Source organism: Protopterus annectens, chromosome 13.part0, assembly GCF_019279795.1.
Source record: "Protopterus annectens isolate FY-2018-M chromosome 13.part0, PAN1.0, whole genome shotgun sequence".
In the NCBI taxonomy this organism is placed as follows: Eukaryota; Metazoa; Chordata; order Ceratodontiformes; family Protopteridae; genus Protopterus; species Protopterus annectens.
The window spans coordinates 264,715,053-264,741,702 of NC_056747.1; the positions used below are offsets into that span (position 1 = coordinate 264,715,053).

General features: G+C 45.0%; 1 protein-coding gene across 1 annotated transcript in view; it reads right to left on the bottom strand.

Moving 5' to 3' along the window:
- RANBP3 (RAN binding protein 3) overlaps nt 1-26,650 on the bottom strand; it is a 2,163,070-nt gene that overhangs the window by 1,493,281 nt on the left and 643,139 nt on the right. The window contains exon 10 of the mRNA XM_044054814.1: nt 586-678. Coding sequence (XP_043910749.1) covers nt 586-678 — 93 coding nt within the window. The remainder of the gene's footprint in view (nt 1-585; nt 679-26,650) is intronic.

Genomic DNA, 26,650 nt, shown 5'->3' on the forward strand with positions numbered 1-26,650 from the left:
AACGATGTCACAGTCCATAAAGATGTGCACACCTACAAGAGATTTTCAATAAGACTTTCAACAGGACAGCCTGTATACATAACATGATGAATATTTAAAATATGGAACACCCAACAAAATTGCAAACAAAACATGAAGTTAAGGCAAATGTAACAGAACAAGTTACATGAGAGATTATTACGCAAAAACAAAAGACAGATGCAAGTGGCAACTATCATACCATTCTGACCTTGCTCTCAGAACACCTCCTCATCTAGTGTGATGATCTTTCAAGTCCTTTGCTACTGCTGATGTCAATGGCAGTGTTATTTGAGGAATGACTTTTCATATGAAAGCAAAAACAAAACTGATAGAATATGCTACCTGGAGGAAGGGTCAACATGACTTGGTAAATGACTGGAGTATTCATGGTATACATTGTTAAGTAATGTATGTGTTGCAAAACCCCATACTTCAACCTCAAAAGTATTACCTGCACGTATCTGCTTTCTGAATATTTCAATATTAAACAAATTTCCATGAACACTTCTTAGCTGACACATAAATGCAGGAGAAAACAAAGTAGCAACATTTCAGTACTCTCACCTTAACTCGATCTCTTAAATTCTGCCCAAAGATAAATGGTTGCTGTTCATCCTCTTTAGTACTGACTTCCTTTCCTTTGTTCACGTGTTCACCCTACAAAACAAGCATGAAATCTGATTTTAGAGCATCTCAGCTGCTTTTTTACTAAATCCATTTTTACGAAGTCACTGTTGCCAAGTTACTTTAAACCACTACACATCTACTACATCCAGTCAAAAATAAATTAAAATTTAGCACCACTGCATCCAGTAAGATAGGCCTCTCAAGCACTACAACAGAATACTATTCAATGCTCCCAAACAGGCTTAGAATCAGCAACAAGTCCAGTCATTACTCTGCCAAAAAGCCACAAAGATTAGTCATGCACAAATTTGTCATTTAAGGCTTGTGAAACACCAAATTAAGTACACAATCCAAGTAAGGAGGGACACACAACTAAGCCAGGACTACAACCGAATAAAGTAGCTCAAAAAGGGACAAACTCTGATGCTGCAAAAGCAACCCTGCAAAAAGTACTGAACTAGAAGCTAACACAAGCAAAACTGAAGAAAGGATGAAGCAGGAGTTAGGGTGAGATTAATAAAGATGTAAATACATTATGAATAGTAAGGTTGACAACAAATGCATTCAAAAACTAACATTACAGAGTAAAGCACTTAAAAAAAAATTCTAACTACTGGTTTCATACAGGGAACACCAAACTGGTCAACATCCAAATTATTTGAAAATCCTCAGTTATATAACAGATGTTCCATTATGCTGAATCGGTGCTACATTAATAGAAAAACATACTGCAAGCTAAAGAGAGTTATGTACTTACCATAACTTGGCACCTGTGTTATCCTATGTCATCATTCCTCACAGAAGGGTATTGGATCTGAGCCAGCACATTTTAGCTTAGTCAGATCCAAGGCTCAAGCTCCTCCCGGTCTCAATCCCCTGCTGCACTATAACCTTCAGATAGAGTTTGCTCATAATGCTAGGAAGGCTAATCAAACAAAGAAAAAGAATTCTAGACCCATTACACTCCAGGCTCCTCAAAAATTCCAACAAAGGGGTATGGCAAGAGAGAAATGTGAGGAATAATGACACAGGATAACACAGATGCAAGTTACGATAAGTGCATAACTGCATCTGATGTTATCCATGTCATTATTCCTCACAGAAGGTTCAGACTCCCCAGCTACCATAAACGCTGGGAGGCCTCAAGAAAAGACATGCCAAAGCACTGTGGAAGCAAATAAGTCCCTGTTCCTGGAATCCAAATCCAGCTTTAATAAAGGCACAAAGGTGCGAGGACTACAAGTGGATGAAGCACAAATGTCAACAATGGAGAGTCTGGCCATGAAGGCTGAGGAAGAAGCTACAGACCTAGTAGAATGAGTCCTAACCTTCCACAGAACTTCAAGATTCTTGTTAGCATAGCCTTTAGAAATGCGGTTAGAGATATATTTAGAAATTCACCTTAGAAACCAGGAGGCCACATCTATTCAGGGAAAAAGCCACAAAACACTGATCTGATTTGCAAAACTCCTTGGTCCTATGTAAATAAAAAGAATAATTGTGTAAAATCTTACCATAACCATAGATGTCCTTCTCTTCTATGTTGCAATATTCTTTACATATGGATAGTATTCTACTTGACCTGATGACCGGGCTTGTATACAAAAACTTCAAGCTACTGCCTGTACGTGGGACGTTGCACGTAGACTCCTAGAACGGGAGCCGTAAAAGGGACGTCCGCACATACAATCCTCAGAATAAAGAAGCCCCATGAGGAAAACTCTCAAGGGATACCAAGAAGACAGGCATCCAAATAACGAGCAAGTTGTAGGTGGAAGACAGGTAGGATAGAATACTGCAACACAGAAGAGAAGGACCCCTATGGTTATGGTAAGACTTTACACTACTATTCTATATCCTTCTATTCAATGTTGCAGCATTATTTACATATGGGAGTGCAAAAAGTACAGTTGTGTACACTTACCATAAATGTAGATGTTAGAGTGTATTCACTGTTGCAGATATTACATTTGGGTAATCTGCTGGCAGGTTGCCCTCAGTTGGCCTGAATATCAAAGTCTTGGGTCCTGCGTCGGTTGCTCCTCTTCCATGACGTCAGGTCGTCAGGGGTATAAAACATGCAGCCGATACCATTTTCTTTAGTTTTTTTTGCCGCAGATGTCAGGTGCCCCCCAAATGGGGAGCAAAAAAAAAAAAAAAAAAATTTATATACAAGACAAAATATAACGATGCAATTGTAACAACATAGACTTTACCTTCATCTAAAAGCAAATACATCACAAAGGCTGTAGAATATAGTGAAGGAAAGAAGTTCTAAAAAAAAGGGGGATGGCGGGTGGGTAACCTGGACTGCAACAGTGAATACACTCAAACATCTACATTTATGGTAAGTGTACACAACTGTGCTATGTTCTTCGTGTTTCACTGTTGCAGTCATTACATTTGGGTAGAATCCAAAAGCTATGGACGGGAGGCTGGAACTAAATAGCCTTAGGAGCGGCTATAAGGCCCTGCAGAACTGCAGTGGCAAAGCCTGCCCTGGACTTAGAGAAGAGAGAGGCAAATGATAATGCTTTGTAAAAGTAACAGAGCTCCAAGTAGCAGCTTCTAGAATATCTTTGGTTGGCACCCCTCTGATAAAAGCTGCCGAGGTAGATGCAGCCCTGGTGGAATGTGACCCGATACCCTTGGGCACCAGTTTACCATGATGCAAGTAACAGAAACGAATGCAGTGACTTAACCATTTTGAAATGGTCTGCTTTGAAATGGCCTTTCCCTCTGATCCTGCATCAAATGCCACCAGTAGCTGCTCAGATTTTCTAAGAGATTTGGTCTTGTTTAAGTAGAATCTTAGTTGTCTGTCTACGTCCAAGGAATGCAAAATCCGCTCCCCCTTGTTCTGCGGATTTGGGTAGAAAGTTGGCAGGTGATCAGTTTGGTTAAGAGCTACACTGGATACCACCTTAGGTATAAAGGAAGGGTTGGTCCTAAGGGACACTCTGGGTAAAATACAATAAAAGGCTCCAAAGCCATGAGGGCCTGTAGTTCTGAAGCCCTTCTTGCTGAAGTCATTGCCAGAAGGAAAGCTGTTTTCCATGATAAAAGCTTTACATCTGCAGTAGCAGATGGTTCAAATGGAGGCAGGGTGAGCTTTTACAACACAAAATTGAGGTCCCATACAGGAATTGGTGATCTTCTGGGAGGCCTTAAATTTCTGGCCCCTCTAAGATACTGTTTTAGCAAAGGATGAGAAAAGATGGGAAGGCTCTGTGTTGTAATGGGCCGAGATGGCAGAGGCATGGATTTTTATTGATGAAAAAGGTAGGCCCTTGTCAGGCATCTCAGTTAGTATTGTAAAATCTGAGGAATATTTGGCTTTGCTGTGTCAATCCCTTGTGCTTGGTTCCAAGCACAGAATCTCTTACATTTATCAGCATAAGATTTCTAGTACTAGGCCTTCTGGTTTCCAAAATGACATCCATCACAGATTTACTGAGGTGTGTTTGAATAATTACATGATCAGATATGCTGCCAGGTTCAGAGTTTGGAGCTGATTATGCAGAATTTGATTGTTCTGCTGAGACAGTAGATGAGGTATTTGAGGCAAGTACCAAGGAGGGAGTTGAGACATATTCCTTAGAACTGGATACCAGTGCTGGCAAGGCCAGTTTGGGGCAATTAGGATAATTTGTGTTTTTTCCTGTCTGACTTTTAGTAGGACCTTGGGAAGAAGAGGCAGAGGAGGAAAGGCGTAGACTGATAGGTTTTTCCAACTGAAAGACAGAGCATCCAGTTTCCATACTTGTCTGTGATAAGTCCTTGTGCAGAATTTTTCCAGTTGATAATTCCGGGGGGAGGCAAATAGATTCAAGTCCAGGCTACCCCATTTCTCCATTATGTTGAAAACTTGTGGATCCAGTCTCCACTCGTGAGGGTCCATAAGATTTCTGCTTAGGTCGTCTGCCGGAGTATTTTGTTTTCCTGGCAGGAATTGAGCTTGAAGATGTACTTGGCCAAGTCAGGGCTGCGTCTCACAATGCCATGGCTAGTCTGCAAAGGAGGTAGGAATGTGAACCCCCTGCTTGTTTATGTACCACACAACCATGGTGTTGTCCGCCTTCATCAGTAGTTGTCCTGGATGAAGCAAGTCCTTGAAGGCTGTCAGGGCATTCTGAACAGCTAACATCTCTTTCTGGTTGATATGCAGATGCATTTGTTTTGGGCTCCATATGCCCTGATTGTATCTCCTCGCCAGATGCCCCCCCCCAAGCATAGTCTGATGTGTCTGTAGTTAGGGTTTGGTTGGCAGGGGGTAGAGTGAAAGACTGTCCCATGTTCTGTTGACATGTCTCTGCCCACCAAAGAAACTCCTGTTGTAGGCAGGGAATGTGAGGAATCATTGTTTCCAGACTGTGACAATGTTGACTAGATACACTTTTTAGATACCACTGTAGTTTCCTCATATGCAGTCTTGCATATGGAATTAAAATGCTATGAACCCCAAAGCCTGCAGAATTTGTCTTGCAGATAACTGGGTTTTTGCTGCCATCTGTTTGAAGTAGTCAGTTGCCTTTGTCTGGCGTAAGGTAAGCCATCTGGGCAGTTGTATTCAAACTTGCACCCAGGAATGTAATTTTTTGAGAGGGTACCAGTTGTGATTTCTTTTCGTTTATTGTGCACCCTAGGCATGTTAGAAGCCTTTTTACAAATGCCAGATGTTGAAGAAGAATGTCCTTGTTTTCTGCTTGAATGCGACAGTCATCAAAGTATGGCTAGATTTGTATGCTTCTTTGTCTGCAAAATGCAATTACTGGAGCCAGGCACATTGTTAAGACCCTGGGTGCAGTAGATAAGCCAAAGGGCAGTGCAGAGAACTGGCAATGCATAAAACCAGCCTTGAAGCGGAGGTTTCTTCTGCACGATTCCCTTATTGGGATATGCAGGTATGCCTCAAGTCTAGACTCACTAGCCAAGCATTCTTGCCCAGCATGGGCAGAAGCTGTTGCAAAGTCAGCATTTTGAATTTTGGGATGTCCAAGTTTGTTTGCGTCTTTCGGCTTTTCCCGGTTAGGTGTCACCACAGCGGACCTCTGGTCCACTAATGATTGGCAGTAGATTTTTACATACTGGCTTGCCGGGCCTAACGCACAACCTTCAACGAAGGAACGCCCATTCACGCATGTCGCTACACATAAGACGCTCTGAGAATCGAACGGGCAACGTCTGAGGTGACAACGCTACTGCAGCACCACCACCGCAGTCTGTTCAAGATCGATAAATCCAGTATTGGGTGAAAGGCATCGTCTTTTCTGGGTACCAAGAACAGTCGAGTAAAACCCTTGTCCTTTTTCTAGTTCTGGTACTGGCTGAACAGCCCCCATATCCATGAGGGACGTAACTTGTTTCTGTGCCTTCGCCCATTGATTTTGTGCCAGATCTGGGCAACCGTTGGGAATTAGCAAGTTATGGAAATGAAATCTGTATGCCTGGGATACTATGTTTAATACCCACTTGTCCTGGGTTATTAACTGCCAATATGAGCATGAAATGCTAGTTTTCCCCCTAAGGGGGCTGCCAAAATATAAGTGCTTGGTGATGGCAGAGGGAAGTCATTGAGACTATTTACTGTAGGGTTGTGCTTTGTTTCCTCCAGATTTGGAGGTAGAGGCACCCCATTGCTTTGACTTGTAAGAACCCTGTGATTGATATCTGGAGCATTTTGAGCACCTGGATTTGCCCAGTGAAGCTCTGTCGGACACAGGAAAGGACCAATTTTTTGTAGGCCAGTGTCTACTGAATCTTGGTGGCTGCACTTGTAAGAAGTCTTTTACAGTTTGCATAGACTTAGGTTTGTCTTCCATTTTCTTTAAAACCTCTTCTGCCTTACCAAACAGAGCATCATGCTGTAATGGTGCATCCAACAATTTAGCTTTAACATGATCAGGCAGATTTTGTTCCTTGAGCCAGGCATGCCTTCTAATCACAGATCCAGTAACTGCGGCCCTGCAGGAGGCCTCCAAGGAATCAAAACCACATTGCAAAGTATGCTTTCCAACCTGTTCTGCTGCATGCAATAATTCTTGTAATTCTTTATTTTCTGCACATTCAGAAATCATTTTCTGTTTCAATAATCCTATAACATGCTGTTATTTAAGCATACGAAACTGGCAGTTTAAGGCCCTAATTGCCAAGGTTGCAGACAAACTTTCCCCATCTATCCAGTGCCCTGGAATCTCTATCAGAGGGGGGAGGATCCTTAGCTGTAGAGACCTTTACACCTTTGGGACCCTGTGAGATAGTTTCAGGGTCAGCAGCAGGGTTTTTGAATAAAAATTTGTGGGAGTCAGGAACGCTAATATCTGTCTGGCTTGCTAGGAGCCGGAGATAGGGAATCTGGAACCATGCTTGATTCCGAAAACACATCAACAATGTCTAATACAGGAGGTAGAGCCAAAGGCCTATGCTGAGGAAGGAGAAGGAAATCCCTAAGCCTCTTTTTTGATTCTGAAAAATCTTGACTCTCCCAATGAAAATGCTCCCTCAAAGTATACAAGGTTTTGCCAAAAGAATAATCCTCAGGAGGACATGCAGATGGGATGGATTCCTCTGCATCTGAATCCTCATAAGGAGGTATAGCAAATTCCTGATCAGAAGAGGAATCACAAGAAATAGAAACCTAATCTGAAGAATCATTATCAGTGTCTTGCCTAGGCCTCTTTGCAGAGGGGGTTGGGAACCCCTAATCAAGGTAATCAAGTCTTCAGCCATTTTGATCATCTGTTTTTTGGGCATAGAGGCCCGAGCACGTGGCTCATGCATCTTTTTTTAGCCTTAGAAGTTGCTTTTGTCTGTTTTTGAAGCCGACGTCTGTTTTATACAGAAATGCTGAGGCCTAAAAACACCCTCAGAAGCCGGCGCCTGCTCAGTGGCTCCGGACCCATCCGAGGGAAAGACATCCGCTGGTACAATACGTTGAGAATCGCGCGGCATGCCAGACTGTACATTGGTCTCGGTAGAGGCCTGCGACTCGAAAGTAGCGGGTATCAGGGGCTGTGAAAGCACCTCACTGAGAAACTGCGACCGGCTTAGGAGAAGCTTAGTCAGTTTTGGACCTAGACGGTCTGTCTCTGTCCTTTTCTTTGCGTTTTTTGTGAACTCCGGTAGTCGACTCCGGTAGTCGGATTGCTATCTGACATTTCATGGTAATTAAATCTGTTTCCAAAATATTCTGAAGCAAAGATATACAGACGCTTAATAGTGCGTTGGTTAAATCCAGCACAAAACCGACAGCAAGGCACGTTATGATCTGGGCCTAGGCAAGGAATACAGTACAAATGGAAATCCTTGAGGTATTTGCTTCCCACAAGTAATGCAATTATTAACTTTTACTGACATCGGTATGGAGCAAGAAAGATTTCCCAACGGGGTACTTAGCTTTAACTGAAGACTTCGGTTCTGAAACTCGAATGCGAAAATTTCAGGAGTTGGCCGACTGGCACTTGCGAACTGCTTCTGCTTTGGGCACCGTGCAGCAAGAAAGACTAAAGAAAATGGTGTCTGTTGCATGTTTTATACCCCTGACGACCTGACATCATGGAAGATGCGACAGCAACCGACGCAGGACCAAAGACTTTGATATTCAGGCCGACTGAGGGAAACCTGCCAGCAGATTACCCAAATGTAATGACTGCAACAGTGAAACATGAACATCTGAAAGGAAACCCAGGGAGGGGGAAGGAACAGAGAAATCAAGCAGAAACATTTTCCACAAATCCATGCAGGGTTGCTCTGGCAAAATCCTGCTCTGGCCCTAGAAGCATTATCCAACTTGTAAGCTCTGTAAAGGTATGAACAGAAGATTAAAATGGACTGAGCATCCGAACCCCTGAAGAAAGACCCTGAGGATGCAACCAATCTAGTGAATGGGGCTTAATAGAAGAGGATAAGGATTTTCCATGAAAACAATAGCAAAATACAATGGCCTTAGAAATCCATGAAGAGATACCTTGCTTAGAAAAAGGCAAACCCAGAGCCCTGTTGGTGGAAGGGCACAGTCAATCAGATTTCCTAATAGACTTAGTTTTGTCAAGATAGAATCTAAGCTGTCTATGCACATCTAGGAATGCTAAACTCTTCCAAGGAGATTCTGGAGATGGTAGGTAACAGGATACCTTGATTTAAGAAAAGATCATTAACCACTATAGGCATAAAGGACAGACTGATTCTCAAAGAAACTCTGATCTTATGGAAAACTAGGAATGGTGGTGAAGCCATCAATGCCTTGATCTTAGAAACCCTTCTGGCAGAGGTAATAGCTACCAGAAGTACCGTTTTCAAAGTACAAAACCTTAGAGAAGCAGAGGCTGCTGGTTCAAAAAGGGGTAAATTCTCCTGGACAAAGTTAAGTTCCCAAGGAGGAGGAACTGGTTTTCTGGGATGATTCATGTGTAGAATGCCTTTTAAGAAAAGCTTAACCTCCGGCCTGGAAGCCAATGGAGGAGAGAGAGGGGCAGGCAAGAAGACAAGGCAGAACAGTGGACCTTAATAAAAGGATAAGACCGGCCATGGTTAAGCATCTTTCACAGGAAAGATAACATCAAAGGGATATCTGCCAAAAGGGGTTCCCTTTCCTTTCTTGGCACCAGACAGAAAATCTTGCCCACTTTTTCTGGTTCTGGTTAGTACTAAGCTAACTGCTCTTGCGAGCCATTTTAAGCCTAGCCAATTATCCCTTGTGAGACTCAAACCCTGCACCTTGCGTTTGTAAGGCAAATACCTTAACCATTGGGCCACCATCCCAACAAACTTCCTAGTATTGGGTTTCCTGGTCTCCTGCAAAATCGAGCACGTCCTTAGAAAAAAGATGCCTAAAAGGAATCAAAAGTTGATCACCCATAAGGTCAAGTGAAGAGTTGACAGCTGTGAGTGAATTAGAGATCCCTTGTCTTGAGTGAGTAGGTCCATCCAGTGAGGTAACTTGTAGTGATGGCCCTTTGCTGACTGTAGAAGAGGAGGGAATCAAAGCTGTCTTGGCCAAAAGGGAGTCACTAAAGATTTTTGGTCTCTCCTGTTGTATTTTCAGCAGGACTTTCTGAATCAAAGGAAAGGGAGGGAATGCATATAAAACATCCCCTTCCATTAAAATGACAAGGTGTCCACCTTCCAAGCTGGAGGGTGAGGGACCCTGGCACAGAAGAGAGGAAGTCGTCTATTCGGAGGGGAGGCAAATAAATCCATTTCTGGAGTACTCCACCTGTGAACTAGATCCAGGAACATTCCTGTGAAGCATCCACTTGTGTCAGTGCATCTGCTACCGAGTTCTGAGCCAAAGGAAGGTACACTACATGCAGAGAGACTTTGTACTGAACAGCCAACTCCCAACCCTTGATAGCTAAAGCAACAAAGAAGATAATATTTTGCACCCTCCTGCTTGTTTATGTACCAAAGGACCATAGTGTTGTCTGTGAGGATCTTGAGGGGTCCTGGAAGAAACAAAGGATGAAACGCCTGTAAGGCTAGAATCAGTGCCCTCATTTCCCTGAAACTGATGTGGTCTTTTCCTCAGAGGGGGACCAAAGGCCCTGAACATTTGTGGAAACAATGGTTGCTCCTCATCCAAAGTCTCAGGCATCTGTAGTGAGGCATCTTTAAAAAAAGTTCCTGTACAGGCTGAGGAATTTGAAGGGGTAAACCCAGGATTCAGACTGAGTTGCTGCATCCACCAACCTAGTTCTGTTTTCAAACAGGGAAGAGAAGGAATGGCAGCCTCCCACAGATTCTGGGACCAAACTGCTTTCAGAAACCACTGGAACTTTCTCATGTGAAGTTTTGCAAAGGGAAACATGGGAATTGTAGAGGCCATGAACCGAAGTCATCTCAGGAACTCCCTGGTAGTGATGGAGGAGATTCAGAAATGATTCCATGAAAGCTATGAAATATTCAGCTTTCTCTTAAGGAAGAAATACCATCAAGTCTCTCCTGAAGCTGCACCTCAGAAAAATGAGATCCTGACTGGGTGACAGAGTAGACTTTTTTTTAAATTTATTGTGAACCCAAAGCCATGCAGGAAAGGAATAGCTAGATTTAGGTGTTGAAGCAAAAGACCTGTACTGCTGGCCAGAAAAAGCAGGTCATCCAAGTAAGGGTAAACTTGAAGACCTTTTAATCTTAGGAAGGCAATGGCTGGGACTAGATACTTTGTCAAGACCCTTGGAGCAGTGGAAAGACCAAAAGGCAAGGCAGAGAACTGAAAGGGCCAAGACCCACAGAGAAACAACTTCCTAAAGTGAGGGTGAATAGGAATATGCAGATAAGCATCCTTGAGTTCCAGCGAAGCTAAGAATCCTTAAGGAGGAACCAGAGGAGACAAGACTGTACTAATAGCATCCTGTATGAAGGCACCACCAGGAAGGTAATCAACTTTGAGAGGTCCAAAATGGTATCCAATTACTGGCTGTTCTTGGAACCAGGCACATCCTGGAATAAAATCCCCTTCCTTGCTGACTTAAAGGGCAGGCTGAATGGTGCCCCGGACAGAAAGCTGAGTTAGCAGTCGAGGAAACAGATGCAACTAATCTGAGGGAGGTTGAGGAATCCCCTGAAAGGGGGGACAAGACTTCAAAGTCATGAATTAACCATTTTGAATAATGGACATCACCCAAGAATCCCAAGTGATCTCCTTCCAGGCTGAAAGGGAGAGAGAAAAACAGAGACAGAGGAGTATGACTTGGAAGTTGCAGCTGGACGTCAGAGCCCCAGCTCTGGACTAAAAAGGCTGCTGGGGAGATGGAGCAGAAGTCACAGTTTTAGGCTGAGGGGGGTCTCCTAGCAGATTTACATGCACTAAGGGAGCAGAAGATGACAATGATCTAGAGGTTTTCTTAAAAGGAGTTTTAGCAGGGAAGTTCCTATGAAATTAGAAACTGGATTAGCTATCAAGTGTTTTAATTCCTGCAGTTCCTTACCTTTTTACTTCAGAGTTTTAAAAAGTTTTGCAGCAGCCTTACCAAAAAAGGTCAGAATTGTCCAAGGGAGAACCAAGCAATTTTGCCTAAATGTCATCTGGGTCAGCCTGTAAACACAGCCAAGAGCATCTCCAAAGAACAGAAGTAGAAGCTGCAACTCTGAAGGAAGCTTCTACAACATCATGGCTGCATTTAAAGGAATGCCTAGTGGCCAAGAGAAAGAGATAAAGACTTAAGCTTCTGGGTCAGGTAGCTGGGACAGGGTCTGAGAAGCTTGGGAGAGCAAAGCTAGAGAATACCTAGACATGCGAGCCTGGTAATTAATGGCTCTGATTGCCAAGGTGGAAGAGGCGTAAACTTTCTTTCCTAACCTTTCTAAAATTTTGCTTTCTTTGTCTGAGGGGAAGCAATTTTGTGGAAGGAACAAGACGAAATGATTTATCTGATGTGATAGAAATCATAGCAAGATCAGCTGAAGGACAAATCTGCAATCCACAGGGACTTTTATAAAAATGGTCAGATCTTTTAGGAGCTAGTGCCGTGAATCTGCAGTCTTGGAAGTTGATGCAAAGGCATCTAGGAAATCAGGAAGCACTGGAGGGACAGCTGCAGGTGCAGGGGCGTCCAACTGAATTAAGTCGTAGCATCTTTTTTGTTCCTTTGAAATTTGGGAAGAATCATTCCACTTAAAGAATTCCCTCATCTTATTAACACTCTCTCTAAAAGAGGGAGTTCTTACATTAGGGAGTCTCATCCACTAGACTCTCTCTCTCTGGAGAAGCATTTTCCAAGGGGGAAGGAATCTGAGTTGAGTAAGCTAAAGTGCCTTCATCAGAGGAAGAACCCTCGGAATCAGAGTCCTGAGCAAGAAGAATGGAGAAATGCTCCTGGGAACCTGAGGGAAGCACAGGCGAAGAGAAGGCAGGGCCCAAACTAGGAGAAGCTGAAGTCATAGGCATGAGGGTTATCAAGGCCCTAATAAGCCCTTCCAAGAAAACTTCCCAGTCAGACGTAGGAGTACTAGACACTGTGGAATGCTTTCATTTTTTTTTTTTGTTTGTTTGTTTCTTTTCTGGCAGGTTTTTCTAGGGCAGGAGTAGATCCAAATTTAGGCCTAATGCCCAGAGCTTCTTTTTGTAAGGGAACTTGACCAGTTCGCTGGTCCTCTGAAATAAGTAGTCATGGTTCCCCAAATCAGACAAACTGGATGTCTGCACAGCCTCGGACGTGCTCAGATCCCCATTTTTAACGGCTTCCACTGCAGTTCCTTTCGGACAGACCCTACTTCAGACTGTACCACCGCATTTTCATCAACCACAAGGGGTATGGTGAAGAGAGAGAAGGTGCAGCTGAATAAGACTTGGGCCTAACTTTACCTACCTTCCTCTTCAAGGACAGCTCAGAGGAACTCACAGAACCCTCCATCGATTCTCTAGCCAAACGCTTACGCCTTTGGACTTCTAGATACAAGTTTAAGGGAGACTGATGACTAAGACTTGGGAATGAAGACCTGAAAAACAGGACTGACTGTCATGGGCAGGCCCTAAACAAAACAAAAACAGAACTCATGACTATCCTTATGTGGAATTTGCCTTCCACACCTATACTTGCCCTTTCTGGATAACATGAACAACAAAAGGCAGAAGCAAACAAATAAAACCCAAACGAGGTACTTATCTGAAACTGAAAAATGCAATGCAGTTTACAACGGCAGACCAAACGCACAAGTCAACCTTTCCAAATGGCGGCGAAAAAGTTTGAGGACTGTACGTGCAGACATCCCTTTTATGGCTAATATTCTAGGAGCCTACGGGCAACGTCCCACATACAAGCAGTAGCTTGAAGCTTTTGTATAAGAGCCGGATGTTGGGTCATGTAGCAGACTACTACCAATAAGAATACTGCAACACTGAACAGAAGGACATCCGTAATTGTCTGTGCATGTCCAAACTATGCAGAATGTAGTCTCCTTTACTGGAATAATTAGGGAAGAAAAAGTACAGTTGTGTACACTTACCACAACTGTAGATGTTAGAGTATATTCACTGTTGCAGTCATTACATTTGGGTAATCCTGCTGTCAGGTTGCCCTCAGACAGCCTGAATTCCAAAGTCTTGGGTCCTGCGTCGGTTGCTGTCGCCCCTTCCCTGACGTCAGGTCATCAGGGGTATAAAAGATACAGCAGACGCCATTTTGTTCAGTTTTTCTTGCCCCAGATGTCAGGTGCCCCCCTTAAGGGTAGCCAAAATTTTATATATATATATATATATATATATATATATATATATGTATAAAGAAACATATGCACCAATATAAACTTTAGGTTGTGTGGATCAGAGAAGGAAAGATAAGTTCCAGCAGAAATAAGGGGGATGGTGGGTGGGTAACCTGGACTGCAACAGTGAATATATTCGAACATCTACATTTACACAACTGTACTATGTTCTTTGTGTTTCACTGTTGCAGTCATTACATTTGGGTAGAGTCCCAAAGCTATGGTTGGGAGGCTGGAGCTAAACAGCATTAGGAGCGGCTATGAGGTCCTGCAGAAGTGCAGTGGCAAAGCCTGCCCTGGATTTAGAGTAGAGTGGCAGATAATAGTGCTTTGTAAAAGTGTGCACTGAACTCCAAGTAGCAGCTTCTAAAATGTCTTTGGTTGGTATTCCCCTGAGAAAGGCTGTTGAAGTGGCTGCAGCTCTTGTTGAATGTGGCCTAATGCCCTTAGGCACTGGCTTGCCACGCTGTAAATAGCAGAAATGAATGCAGTGGCCTATCCAATTTGAAATAGTCTGCTTGGAGACGGCCTTTCCTTGAGATCCTGCAGCATATGCCACTAGTAATTGCTCTGTCTTCCTGAAAACTTTGGTTCTGCCCAAATAGAATCTAAGCTGTGTACGTCCAAGGAATGCAGAATTCTCTCCCCCTTGTTCTGCGGATATGGATAAAAAGTTGGCAAATGAATAGTTTGGTTAAGGGCCACACTGGACACCTTAAGCATAAATGTTGGGTTTGTCCTCAGAGATACCCTGTCTGGATAAAAAATGATAAAAGGTTCCACAGCCATGAGTGCCTGTAGCTCTGATACTTGCCTTGCAAAAGTTAGTTAGGAGCAGAGCTGTTTTCCAAGATAAAAACTTTATATCAGCAGTAGCAGCTGGCTCAAAAGGAGACAGGGTGAGTTTTTCCAAGACATAGTTGAGGTCCCATGCAGGTGTTGGTGATCTCCTTGAAGGCCTTAAGTTTTTGGCTCTCAGAGGTACTGCCTTAATAAAGGGTGAGAAGAGAGACTGGTGGCTCTGTATTGTAATGAGCCGAAATGGCAGAAGCATGAATTTTAATTGATGAAAAGGACAGGCCTTTGTCCAGCATCTCAGTGAAGTATTGCAAAACCTGAGGAATATTTGGTACAACTGTATCAGTTCCTTGTGTCTGGTTCCAAGCACAAAATCTCTTCCATTTTCCAGCATAAGACTTTCTAGTACTAGGCCTTCTAGCTTCCAAAATGACATCCATCACAGCTTTACTGAGAGGTGTGCTTTGTATGCCTACATTATCAGCCATGCTGCCAGGTTTACAGTCCTGAGTTGGCTGTGTAGGATCGGATTGTTTTGTTGGGACAGTAGATAAGGTATTTGAGGTAAGGTCCAGGCTGGGCACTGAGACAAGTTCTTTAAGATCAGATACCAGTACTGGCGGGGCCAGTCTGGGGCAATCTGTATCATCTTTGGCTTTTCCTGTCTGACCTTTAGGAGTACCTTGGGGAGGAGAGACAGTGGAGGAAAGGCATATATGGATAGGTTTTTCCAGCTGAAAAATAGGGCGTCCACTTTCCATGCTAGTCTGTGATAAGTCCTTGTGCAGAATCTTTTTAGTTGATAGTTGTGAGGGGAGGCAAATAGATCCATATCCGGGCATCCCCATTTCCTTGTCATCATGCTGAAGACTTGTGGATCCAGCTGGCACTCGTGGGGATCCATGAGGTTTCTGCTTAGTTCGTCTGCTAGAGTACTTTCCTTTCCTGGCAGGAATTGTGCCTGCAGATGAACTTGGTAAGCCAATGCTGTGTCCCACAAAACCATGGCTAATCTGCAAAGGGGGTAAGAATGTGTGCCCCCCTGCTTGTTTATATACCACATGACCGTGGTGTTTTCTGTCCTTATCAGTAGTTGGCCCAGAGGAAGTAGGTCCTTGAAGGCTGTCAGAGCATTTTGAACAGCTAGCATTCTCTTTTTGATTGATATTTAGATGCATTTGGTTTGCAGACCATGTGCCCCGAATGCATTTTAATGCCATGTGGGCCCCCCAGGCATAATCTGATGCATCCGTTGTTAATTTTGCCTGGCTGGGGGTAAAGTGAATGGCTGTCCCTTGTTCTGGTGACAAGTCTTCGCCCACCATCGAAACTCCTGTTGCAGGCAGGGAATGAGAGTAATCATTGTTTCCAGGCTGTGGCAACATTGAGTCCAAACACTTTTTAGGTACCATTGAAGTTTCCTCATATGCAGTCTTGCATATGGAATTAGTAGGATGCAGGATGCCATGAAGCCCAAAGCCTGCAGAATTTTTCTTAGGGATAAACTGGGCCTTTGTTACCAATATTCTGAAATAGGTAGTCGGTTGCCTTTGCCTGGCGTGAGATAAGCTATCTGGGCAGTTGTATTTAAGCTTCCACCCTGGAATATTATCTCTTGAGAGGGTACTAGTTTTGATTTTTCATAGACTGTGTACCCTAGGCATGTTAGAAGTCTTTTCACAAATGCCAGATGCTGTTGAAGAATGTCCTTGTTTCTCTGCTTGAATAAGGTTGTCATCCAAGGATATATTTGTATTCCTCTTTGTCTGCAGAATGCAATTACTGGTGCCAGGCACTTTGTAAAGACCCTGGGCGCAGTAGATAAGCCAAAGGGCAGTGCAGAGAATTGCTAATGCATTGAGCCAGCCTTGAATCTGAGGTATCTTCAGCATGACTGCCTGATTGGGACATGCAGGTATGCCTCTTTTAGGTCTAAATTCACAAGCCAAGCCTTTGTATCCAGCATGGGCAGAAGCTGCTGCAAGGTCAACATTTTGAATTTTGGTATATCCAGGAATGTGTTTAGAATGGATAGGTCCAGTATTGGTCTCCAGACTTTGTCCTTTCTAGGTACCAAGAAGAGTCTTGAGTAAAATCCTTGTCCCTGCTCTTGCTCTGGTACTTGTTGAATGGCCCCTATGTCCAGGAGTGATAAGACTTGTTTTTGTGCCTCTGCCCATTGATTTTTTGGCAGATCTGGCCAACCATTTGCCTTTGGCAGGGTATGGAAGTGGAACTTGTAGCCTTGTGACACTATATTTAGAACCCACTTGTCCTGGGTTATAATGCGCCATTTTTGAGAAAAAAAGTGCCATTTTTCCCCTTAAGGGTGCTGCCAGGAGATAAGTGCTTGGTGCAGGCAGGGGGAAATCATTGGGATTGTTTCCTGTAAGGTTGTGATTTGTCTTCTACACTTTTGGAGGTAGAAGCACCCCATTGCTTTGACCTGTATGAACCTCGCGCCTGGGATCTGCCTCTAGGGCATCTGGATCTGCCTCTTTGAGGTCTGTCTGACACAGGAAAGGACCAATTTTTTGTAGGTCAGTGTCTACTAAACCTAGGTGGTTGTACTTATAAAAAATCTTTGACAGTTTGCATAGATTTAGCTTTGTCCTCTATTTTCTTTAACGCCTCTTCTGCCTTAACACCAAACAAAGTATCTTGCTGTAAAGGTGCATCTAATAATTTAACTTTGACATGATCAGGCAGATTTTGTTCCTTTAACCAAGCATGCCTCCTAATTACAGAACCCGTAACTGCGGCCTTGCAGGAGGCCTCCAGAGAATCAAAAACACATTGTAAAGTATGCTTTCCAACTTGTTCAGCTGCATGCAATAAATCCTGTATTTCCTTGTTTTCTGCACATTCAGAGTTTAACATTTTCTGTTTAAGCAATGCCATGACATGTTGCTGATATTTGAGCATATGAAACTGAGTTTAAGGCCCTTATAGCCAAGGTAGCAGATGTGTAAACCTTTTTTCCCCCCATCTATCCAGTGCCCTAGAATCTCTGTCAGAGGGGGTAGGGTTTTTTGCAGCAGAAGCCTTAAACCCTTTGGGACCTTGTGAAATAGTTTCTGGGTCTGCAGCAGGGTTTTTGAAAAGGAATTTATGAGAGTCAGGAACCCTGTAATACCTGTCAGGCTTAACAGGAGCTGGAGGTAAGGAGTCAGAGGTCAGACTAGACTCTGAAAACACCATCTACAATGTCGAACACAGGTGGAATGGCTAGAGATCTGTGTTGAGGTAGTAAAAGGAAGTCCCTGAGCCTCTTTTTTGATTCCGAAAAATCTTTGCTCTCCCAGTGGAAGTGCTCTGTCATGGTATGTAATGCTTCCCCACAAGAATAGTCCTCAGGAGGAGAAGCTGAAGGAATAGGTTCTTCAGCATCAGAATCCTCATAGGGGGAGGGGAAGAGATGATTCCTGATCAGAAGAGGAATCAGAAGAAATAGAAACCTGATCTGAAGATTCATAGTCTGTCTCTTGCCTAGGCATCTTATCAGGAGGGGGATGGGAACCCCTGATCAAGGTAATCAAGTCTTCGGCCATTTTGAGCATTTGTTTTTTGGGCATGGTGGCTTGTCCACGTGGCTGTTGAGTTTGTTTCTTTGTCTTTGAAGGTCCTTTAGTCTTTGCCTTTGAAGCTGAAGTCGGTTTAATGTACAGATGTTTAGGTCTGAACACACCCTCAGAAGTCAGTGCCTGCTCAGCGGCTCTGGACCCATCTGAAGGAATAGTGTCCGTGGCTCCAATATCTTGAGTTTCCAGCAGCATAGCAGACTCCACGTGGCCTGCAACTCTAAAGTAGCGGGCGTCAGGGGCTGCAAAAGCGCCTCACTGAGAACCGGCGACTGGCTTAGAAGCTTCGTAGTCTGTTTTGGGCCTCGGTTGTCTTATCTTTTTCTTTGTGTTTTTTGTGAACTCCAGTAGTCAGATGGCTATCAGACGACATTTCTGGATAATTAAACCTGCGTCCAAAATAGTTTAATGCAAAATCATACCGACGCTTAATAGTGTGTTGGTTAAATGTAGCACAAAACCAACAACCTGAAACGTTATGGTCAGGGCCTAGGCGAGGAATACAGTAAGAATGAAAGTCCGAGGTATTTGCTTTCCACAAGAAATACAATTATTAACTTTTTCTGACATCAGTCTGGAGCAAGAAAAAAAGTTTCCCCAACGGGGTACTTGGCTTTAATGAAGACTACGGATCTGAAATTCGAACACGAAAATCTCAGGAGTCGGCCGACCGGCACTTGCGAACTGCTTCTGCTTTGGGCACCACGCAGCAAGAAAGACTGAAGAAAATGGTGTCAGCTGCATCTTTTATACCCCTGATGACCTGATGTCAAGGAGGGGGCGAAAGAAACAGACGCAGGACCCAAGACTTTGGAATTCAGGCTGACTGAGGGCAACCTGCCAGCAGGATTACCCAAATGTAATGACTGCAACAGTGAAACACGAAGAACATCTGGAAAATGAATATATTGGTTCAGATTAAATTCAGAGGCAACCTTGGGCGGAAAAGATGGATTTGTTCTAAGAGATACTCTGAAAGACCACATATGGGGGAGCAATTGAAAGAGCTTTCAATTTGGAAACCCACCTAGCTGACGTAATGGCTTCCAAAAAGGCCATTTTCCATGTCAAGAACTTAAGATCGCACAAACTGGCAGGTTCAAATGGACACTAAGTTAAGAGACTGCAGCACTAACATTAAATTCCAAGGAGGCGAGGGATCCTTAACTGGCAGTCTGAGAGGGAACATGCCTTTCACGAATGCTTTGCAGAGCCTGGAAGAGAAAAAGTTATGTCCTCACTGAAACATTCCATCTGAGTAGCTGTATTTGTCTTCAACCTGTGGGTTACGGATCCGTATTGGATCCATCATGGATGCATTTCCAGCATCTGATCAGAGCTCCAAGCTCCTTCCCTTACCCATAATGCCCCGGTCTCCCTCCTCCTTTCAGATAGAGTTTGCTGCCAAAAAACATCACACATTCCTGACCTAATACCTTGTCACTGCTGGTAACCTGAAAATCCAGAGCCCAAGTGTGACTAGGGACATTCCTGATGTAACCATCTCCACATATGGTCAGTATCACAGTGACAAGGTGGGGGGGGGGGGGGGAGTGAGGGATGGATGAAGACAAATGAAGTACAACTACTAAGATGGAACATTATGGTGAGTACATAACTTCTTTGTCTGAAGTAGACTACTTCATTTGGTCTTCAACCTGCAGTACAGAGTCCTCAGCTACCAAACACCTGGGTGGCCTCTCATGGAAGGATATTCTGGAGCACCGCAGAGCCAAAGGATGCCCTTTTCCTAGATAAAATATCCAATTTGTAATGTGAAATAAAAGTATGAGATGAGGACCAAGTGGCTGCAGAACAGATACCATCCAGTGAAACTCTGGACCAAAAGGCAGCTGAAGAAGCCACAGACCTAGTCGAATTTGCCTTTGCCTGCCATGGAGGGGAAATTCCCTTGACAGATTAGGCTGAAATCTGTGCAATTGTTACTTTGGCAATTGGTTTACCTAAAAAAAGGTCTGGAACAACAAATAACTGAACTGATTTATGAAAAGCTTTCGTCCAGTGTAAGTAAAATCTCAATTGTCTATGCACATCCAGCAGATGTAATTTGTATTCCCCCGTGTTTTGAAAATTAGGGAAAAAACTGGAAGACTGATTGATACTCGCTTTTCATGCTACTTTAGAAAGGAAGGATGGATTGGTACGCAAAGACAGTCTTTGTGAAAGATCATATAAGGAACCTTAATGGATAAAAGCCTGAAGTTCCGACACCCTCTTGGCAGAAGTAATGGCGACCAAAAAGGGAATCTTCCAAGATAAAAACTGTAAATCTACAGAAGCTGCAGGTTCAAAAGGGAGGAAAACTAAAGCCGGAAGTACTCAAGTACGATCCCACAGGAGCATAGGATCCTTCACCAGGGGTCTAAGAAAAAAGGTACCTTTAAGGAAGGTCTTACAAAGTTTAGAAAAAGCCAAAGATTACATGTTTTCTCCCACATGAAAACTGGAAATAGCTGTCAATTGGACTTCGACTGTGGAGGAACTGGGATCCTGCTGAAAAATTTACGCCAAAAACTCAAACTGCAGACACATGGGCAGTAAAAGGGTCAAACGCACACTGCGACGCCCATATGGAAAAACGTTTCCATTTCCTATGATAAACCCTTCTAGTGGAAGACTTGTGAGCCACCACCAGAATAGTCTTAACTTGGAATAAGCCAGGAGACCTAAAAATCATGGGAACTGGAGCAGCCAAGCAGTGAGCTTCAGACTGTACAGGTCTGGGTGAGGAATCCCGGAGGGATGAGAAATAAGATCAGGAACTTGAGTCAACGTCCATGGTGGAACTACTAGGTGAGACCATAGAAACAGAAACCAAACTTGGAGAGACCAGAATGGGGCGATTACGATCACAGTGGTCTCCAGCCTGCGAGGTTTCTGAAGAAACTTCGAATGAGGGTAGTGGAGGATAAGCATACAGAAGACCAGGAGGTCAAGCATGGACCAGTGAATCTCTGGGGGGGGGGCTTCCTCCTGAGGAGGGGTTCAGAGCAAAGAACTCAAGTGCATTTCGCATTGGATGGAGATGTAAAAAGATTGTAGCAAGGACGTCCCCACTTTAGAAAGATCTATTCCGCCACTTAAGGCTTGAGAGACCACTCGTAAGGCATCAGAATAGACCTGCTGAGCCTGTCCGTGAGAATTCTGGACCGCCCCACGATGCGTGCTGCCACCAGAAAATGACCGGTAGTGATCGCCCATTCCCATACTCATGGCTTCACCACATAAGGGATAAGATCTGGTTCCCCCCTGTTTGTTGATGTACCAGACTACTGACATATTGTCTGTCTGAATCGCAACTTTCCCTAGAAGGAGATAGGCATAAACGGCCTGCAACGCAAAACGAACCGCCATCATCTCTAGGACATTGATATGCAAGGTGGTCTCGGGTGGGGACCACGTGCCTTGGGCTGTGCTTCCTGAGCAATACCCCCCCCCTCCACCCTAGCTGGGAGGTGCCTGTGGTCACCATGGTTTTGGGAAAGGACGGAAGAAAAGGGTGTCCCCTGATTAGATCCAGGGACTGAAGCCACCACCAAAGAGAGCCCCTGCATACTTGGGAGATTCGAATGGGATGCAACAACGGCAGATCTAGCAGGGACCATTGAACAGCAAGCGCCCACTGGAGAATCTGCATGTGAAACCATGCTAAGGGTAATAGACTGATCGTGGCCACCATAGACCCCAACGCCCTTAGTACTCTTGCTCCTGTTGGAACTTGGGCTTGAACACACAGAAAATGCAATTTGAGACTGTATACCCTGTTTGGGGTGAGGAAATCTTTCACTTGAATCATGTCCAACCGCCCCAATGAAGTTTAAGATCTGAACCGGGGCCAGTGATGACTTGTGATTGATGGTGATGCCCAGTCTTTTCACTAGCAAGAGGAAACTATCCCTGGCTTGGTAAAGTAGATGCTTGGAAGGGGCAGTGAAGAGCCAATCGTCCAGGTAAGGGAAGAACTTAATACCCTGAAGCCTCAGGTGAGTCGCTACTACTGCCATAACCTTGGTGAACACTCTGGGGGCTGTGGTGAGCTCTGATCGGATAATGGATTGGTTCCTAGCCAGAAACTGAGAAACCTCCAAGAGTGTCTGTCCATCTTGATATAACTGTATGCGTCCTGGAGGTCGATCTAGTACATCCAATCGTTCGCCTACAGAAATGGCAGGATGGATTGAAGAGTGACCAACCAGAATTTCACCTTGGCTACTGACAGGTTCAATGTGGAAACATCCAGAATGGGTCTTAGGTCCCCTCTCTTCTTTGGCAGTAAAAAAAAACCTGGAATAAATTCCTGATCCGGACTGGTCTCGGAGGACAGGCTGGATGACTCATTTTCTTAGCAGTTTTTCTTTTTCTATAGCTGCTTCCCCCCTTTAGGTTCATAGGTAGGTAGGTACTAGGCTAAATGCCCGAGGGCATTTATAAGTCTAGCCAGAATGTATCGGCTTTCGCCGCCCCATTGATTATAGGTTCATAGGTAGGTACTAGGGTGCGGGTGGAACATCTGACAGGTGATTTGGTGGTCAAGCTGGTTTTTTGAATGGGATGGAATATCCTCAGGACATTATCTGCAACACCCAATGATCTGTTATGGACTTCCATGCCACTAGGTGAAGCGACAGTCGACAGACTGCCTCCAGAGATGAGCAGTTAGGCAGCCCTTCAGGGCTGCTGCCTGGGTTTGTCTGAGAAAGGTTCTCAGGACCCGAAATTTCTTTAACTCCCTCTGCCCCTTGGGGGGGGGGGTGTCTATCATAACCCCCTCTGTTTTTGGGGGAAAGTGAGTCTACAGTGTCTCGGGGGGGGGGGGGGAAACCTGAGAGTTTCGGAACCACATCTTCATTCCTCGCCGACTCCTTGAGAAGGATCTTTTAGGGGGAGAAGCATATCCTGATGGCAGAAAGTGTCTTTCCGTTCTTCTCACTCTGGACCAAAGTCTCTGACTTCCCAAAAAAAAGAGTAGAACCATTGTAAGGGGCATTTGTAAATGACACTGAAGGGTTCTGAGAAATGACAGACAGAGCCAGGCCAGTACCGGCCACCCTAGTGGCTCCCTCCGTGGCATGGGAGAGAAAATGCATGGACGTATTTGCTACAGCCTTGAGAGTAGCCATCCAAGTGGAAAATGTCTTATCTCCCACTAATATGGACTCCTGGGTGAACTCCGCGATCTCCTTGACCAAGTCTCGCTGCAGTCAAATGACGTGAGCCATTTAGTTCAGTGCTCTTACAGAGAAGGTTGCTGAAGCATACCTGCTTCCCAAAATGGTCCATTACTCTTGACTCAGGATGAAGTTTAGAGCTCCCCTGTGTGAGCTCTTTCTTGGTGGCGGCTGCCACAACCATAGCATCCACAGGGGATTCCCTTGTTCCAGCAAGTCTTGTCTGAAGGGGGACGAAGCACTTTATCCGGGTACTTAGGGATAGGCTCCACAGTGTCTGGTTCCTTCCATGCCCGAGAAGTTATCAGATACACCAAAGGATCCATGGGAGGGAACACCCAAGAAGTCGATGGGCCTGTGCCGAATGCCTCAAGGAACATGGATTTGTCAGAGGCCATTTTTTTGGGTAGACCCCCACCCCGGCAGAGGAGTTCCATGATGTCTCCAAAGGAGACATCCTCTGGGGGTGACTGTGGGGAACCTTCCTCCAAAATCACTGTCTTCAGTAAGGGACTTGGGTGGAGAGTCCAAGTGCCTCCTCTTACACATTCGTTTGCGAGGAACCTCCTCAGTGGGATTCTCTGGGGAGGACTCGCAAACTTCCTGCTGCTCTCTCGGGGGAGCTTCCTGAAGCAAAACGGGCATAGGTTGTCCCTGATACTATAAGATGGTCGAAACCACACCCAAATCCAAGAGAGCCAGGATGGAGTCAGAGGACAAGATGGTCGAAGGTCCCGACGACACCGAGAGAACCCTCTCCACCACAAAGGCTGAAAGGAAATGGACCTCCCGGGAAATACTGGCTGGAACTGTTCCCCTCTGACCAGACAGGGAAGCCAGAGCAGAGACTCCAGGAGCTGAAATACCAAGGGAAGTCCTGCGCTCCAAAAGGCTCGGAGCTGACAGCAATCCTTCGGATCCGACCCCAAGACTAAGGCTCCGAGAGCTCGGATCCGACACTCTCAAGGCAATGAGCGGCATCGAGGTAGAAAGTACCATAAGCGCCAACACCCTAACCCCTAGGGTCCGCTGATCCAGAGGCTACGAATCCACAGGTCGGTTCAGAGAAGGAGTTATGGCATAAAAAAGGACTGTGAGCTCCCCCCCTCCAGAGGGAGAGGATGCCAGCAAGACCCCATCAGGATTTGGGTGTGGATTAATTGCATCATCTGGTCCCATCTCTGCTTCACTGAGGTTCAGGGTGGAGAAGGATGACGCCACAGAAACTGGTCTAGAATGCTGGTGAGGGGGCAATTAACATGCTATCAGGCCCGCAATTCCTCTGGCTCAGGGGAGAACCTTGGGAATTGAAGCCGGGGCAATCTGGGCCTAGTTGATGTCCTAACGTTAGCTGGCAGGCCAACTGGGACCGAGCGGTCGGGGGACTGCGGTTTGTCTCTTGACCAACCCCTTCCCCGGAGTTAGAGTCCCAGAGGCAAGGGAATACTAAGACAAGGCAGCTGTTGTCCCTGAAAAGGGGGGGGGGTACGCAGGGGCTACCGTCCCCGTGGAAGGAAGTAGTCCTTTAAGGCTCAATCTGTCCCTCCTGTCCTTCAGTGCTCTGGGATTGAACCAAGCACGGATAGGGCATGAGGTCTGAAGGTGCGCGGCGCCCAGGCACACTACATATAGAGTGTGGTCATCAGCTGGGAAAGCTTATGGCCAAACACTGGGCACTTCCTGAATCCTAATTTAGGAGCTTCACACATCCCTAAATAGGTCAGGCACACTCCCACATGCACACAAATAGAGATAGGTAGAAAAAGAAAAAAAAAGAGGGAAGAAGTTTTTTTTTTTTTTTTTTTTTTTTTTTAAATCAACTGTCGCGAGGAGGAAAAAGTTAGAAAGCAAGAAATATTAAGAAAGGCAGAAGAGAGATCAAAAAGAGCACTTACACTACACACCCACTATACGCCTAGAGCTCGGACCACACTGCTTGCTTTTCCAGCGGCAAACGAGATCTGAAGGGAGGAGGGAGACAGGGGCATTTTGGGTAAGAGGAGGAGCTTGGAGCTCAGATGCTGGAAATCCGGCAGTGACCGATCCGATAGAGATCCATAACCCACAGGTTGAAGACCAAAGTCTACTACTATATGTTTGCAGCTTTAATGAAAATTAGAAATCGCTGCCAAATGGAGCTTAACACTAGAAACACTTGCCCCAGCCTGAAAAAGTGAGGACAAGAACAAAAGGATATCTGAAACAGAGGCAGAAAAGGGATCCAGATTCCTGCGCTCAGTCCATATAGAAAATCTTTGCCATTTCCTACTGTAAACCTTCCTGGTGGAAGGGTTCTGGGAAGCTAAAATAATATTCCTGATGGGGGAAGACAACTTGGACTGCTTCAAAATCAAGAGAACTGAAAAAGCATGCGGTTAGATGAAGGGTCCGAAGGTTTGGAAGAGGAAGCCCCAAAGGATGGGAGATCAGATCTGAAAGGGTATCCAGTATCCAGGGAGGATACTTCAGATGAGGCCTGATGAAGGGGAACCACGATTAACAAAGCCAGAAAGGGTAATGAGGATCAGGGAGGTCCCCAAGCGATCCACTTTCTGCAAAACTTTGGGGATCAGAGGGACAGGAGGATAAGCGTAAAGGAGACCCAGAGGCCAATCGTGGACAAGAGCACCTCTCTGACTCCCCAGGTGCTAGTACTACCATATGTTTAATAAACTCCCTGGGGACTGTGGTGAGTTCAAAAAGAAGGGCTCTGAACTGGTAATGATTGGGCCCTAACCAGAAGCAAAAGGTGCTCCCTACAGCATCTGTCTATCTTGATGTGATGGTAAGTGTCCTGGAGATCCACTGAGCATATCCAATCGTCCTTGCATAACAGGGGCAGAATGGAATGAACAGTGACCATCCTGAACTTGGACTTTCTGACCAAAAGATTCAGCTTGCTTAGGTCCAAAACAGGACACGGGTCCCTGGTGTTTTTTGGCACTAAGAAGCTAGAGTACATTCCGGATCCTCTTTGTCCTGTTGAGACCTCTTGGATGGCTCATTTTAGAAGAGGCTGGAGGCCAACTCCCTCTGACGGGGTGGAACGTCAGGGAGATACCACCATGTTGAAGGAGGGTTGCGAAAAAGGAATAAAATAACCCCTGGAAACTATGTTTAACACCCACTGATCAGAGGTAATGTTCGTCGAGGCTAGTGGGTGAAGAGAAATATGACCCCTGACGGCATACAGGGCAGAGCAGTCGGGCAACGCCTCAGGAGCTATGAAAGGGC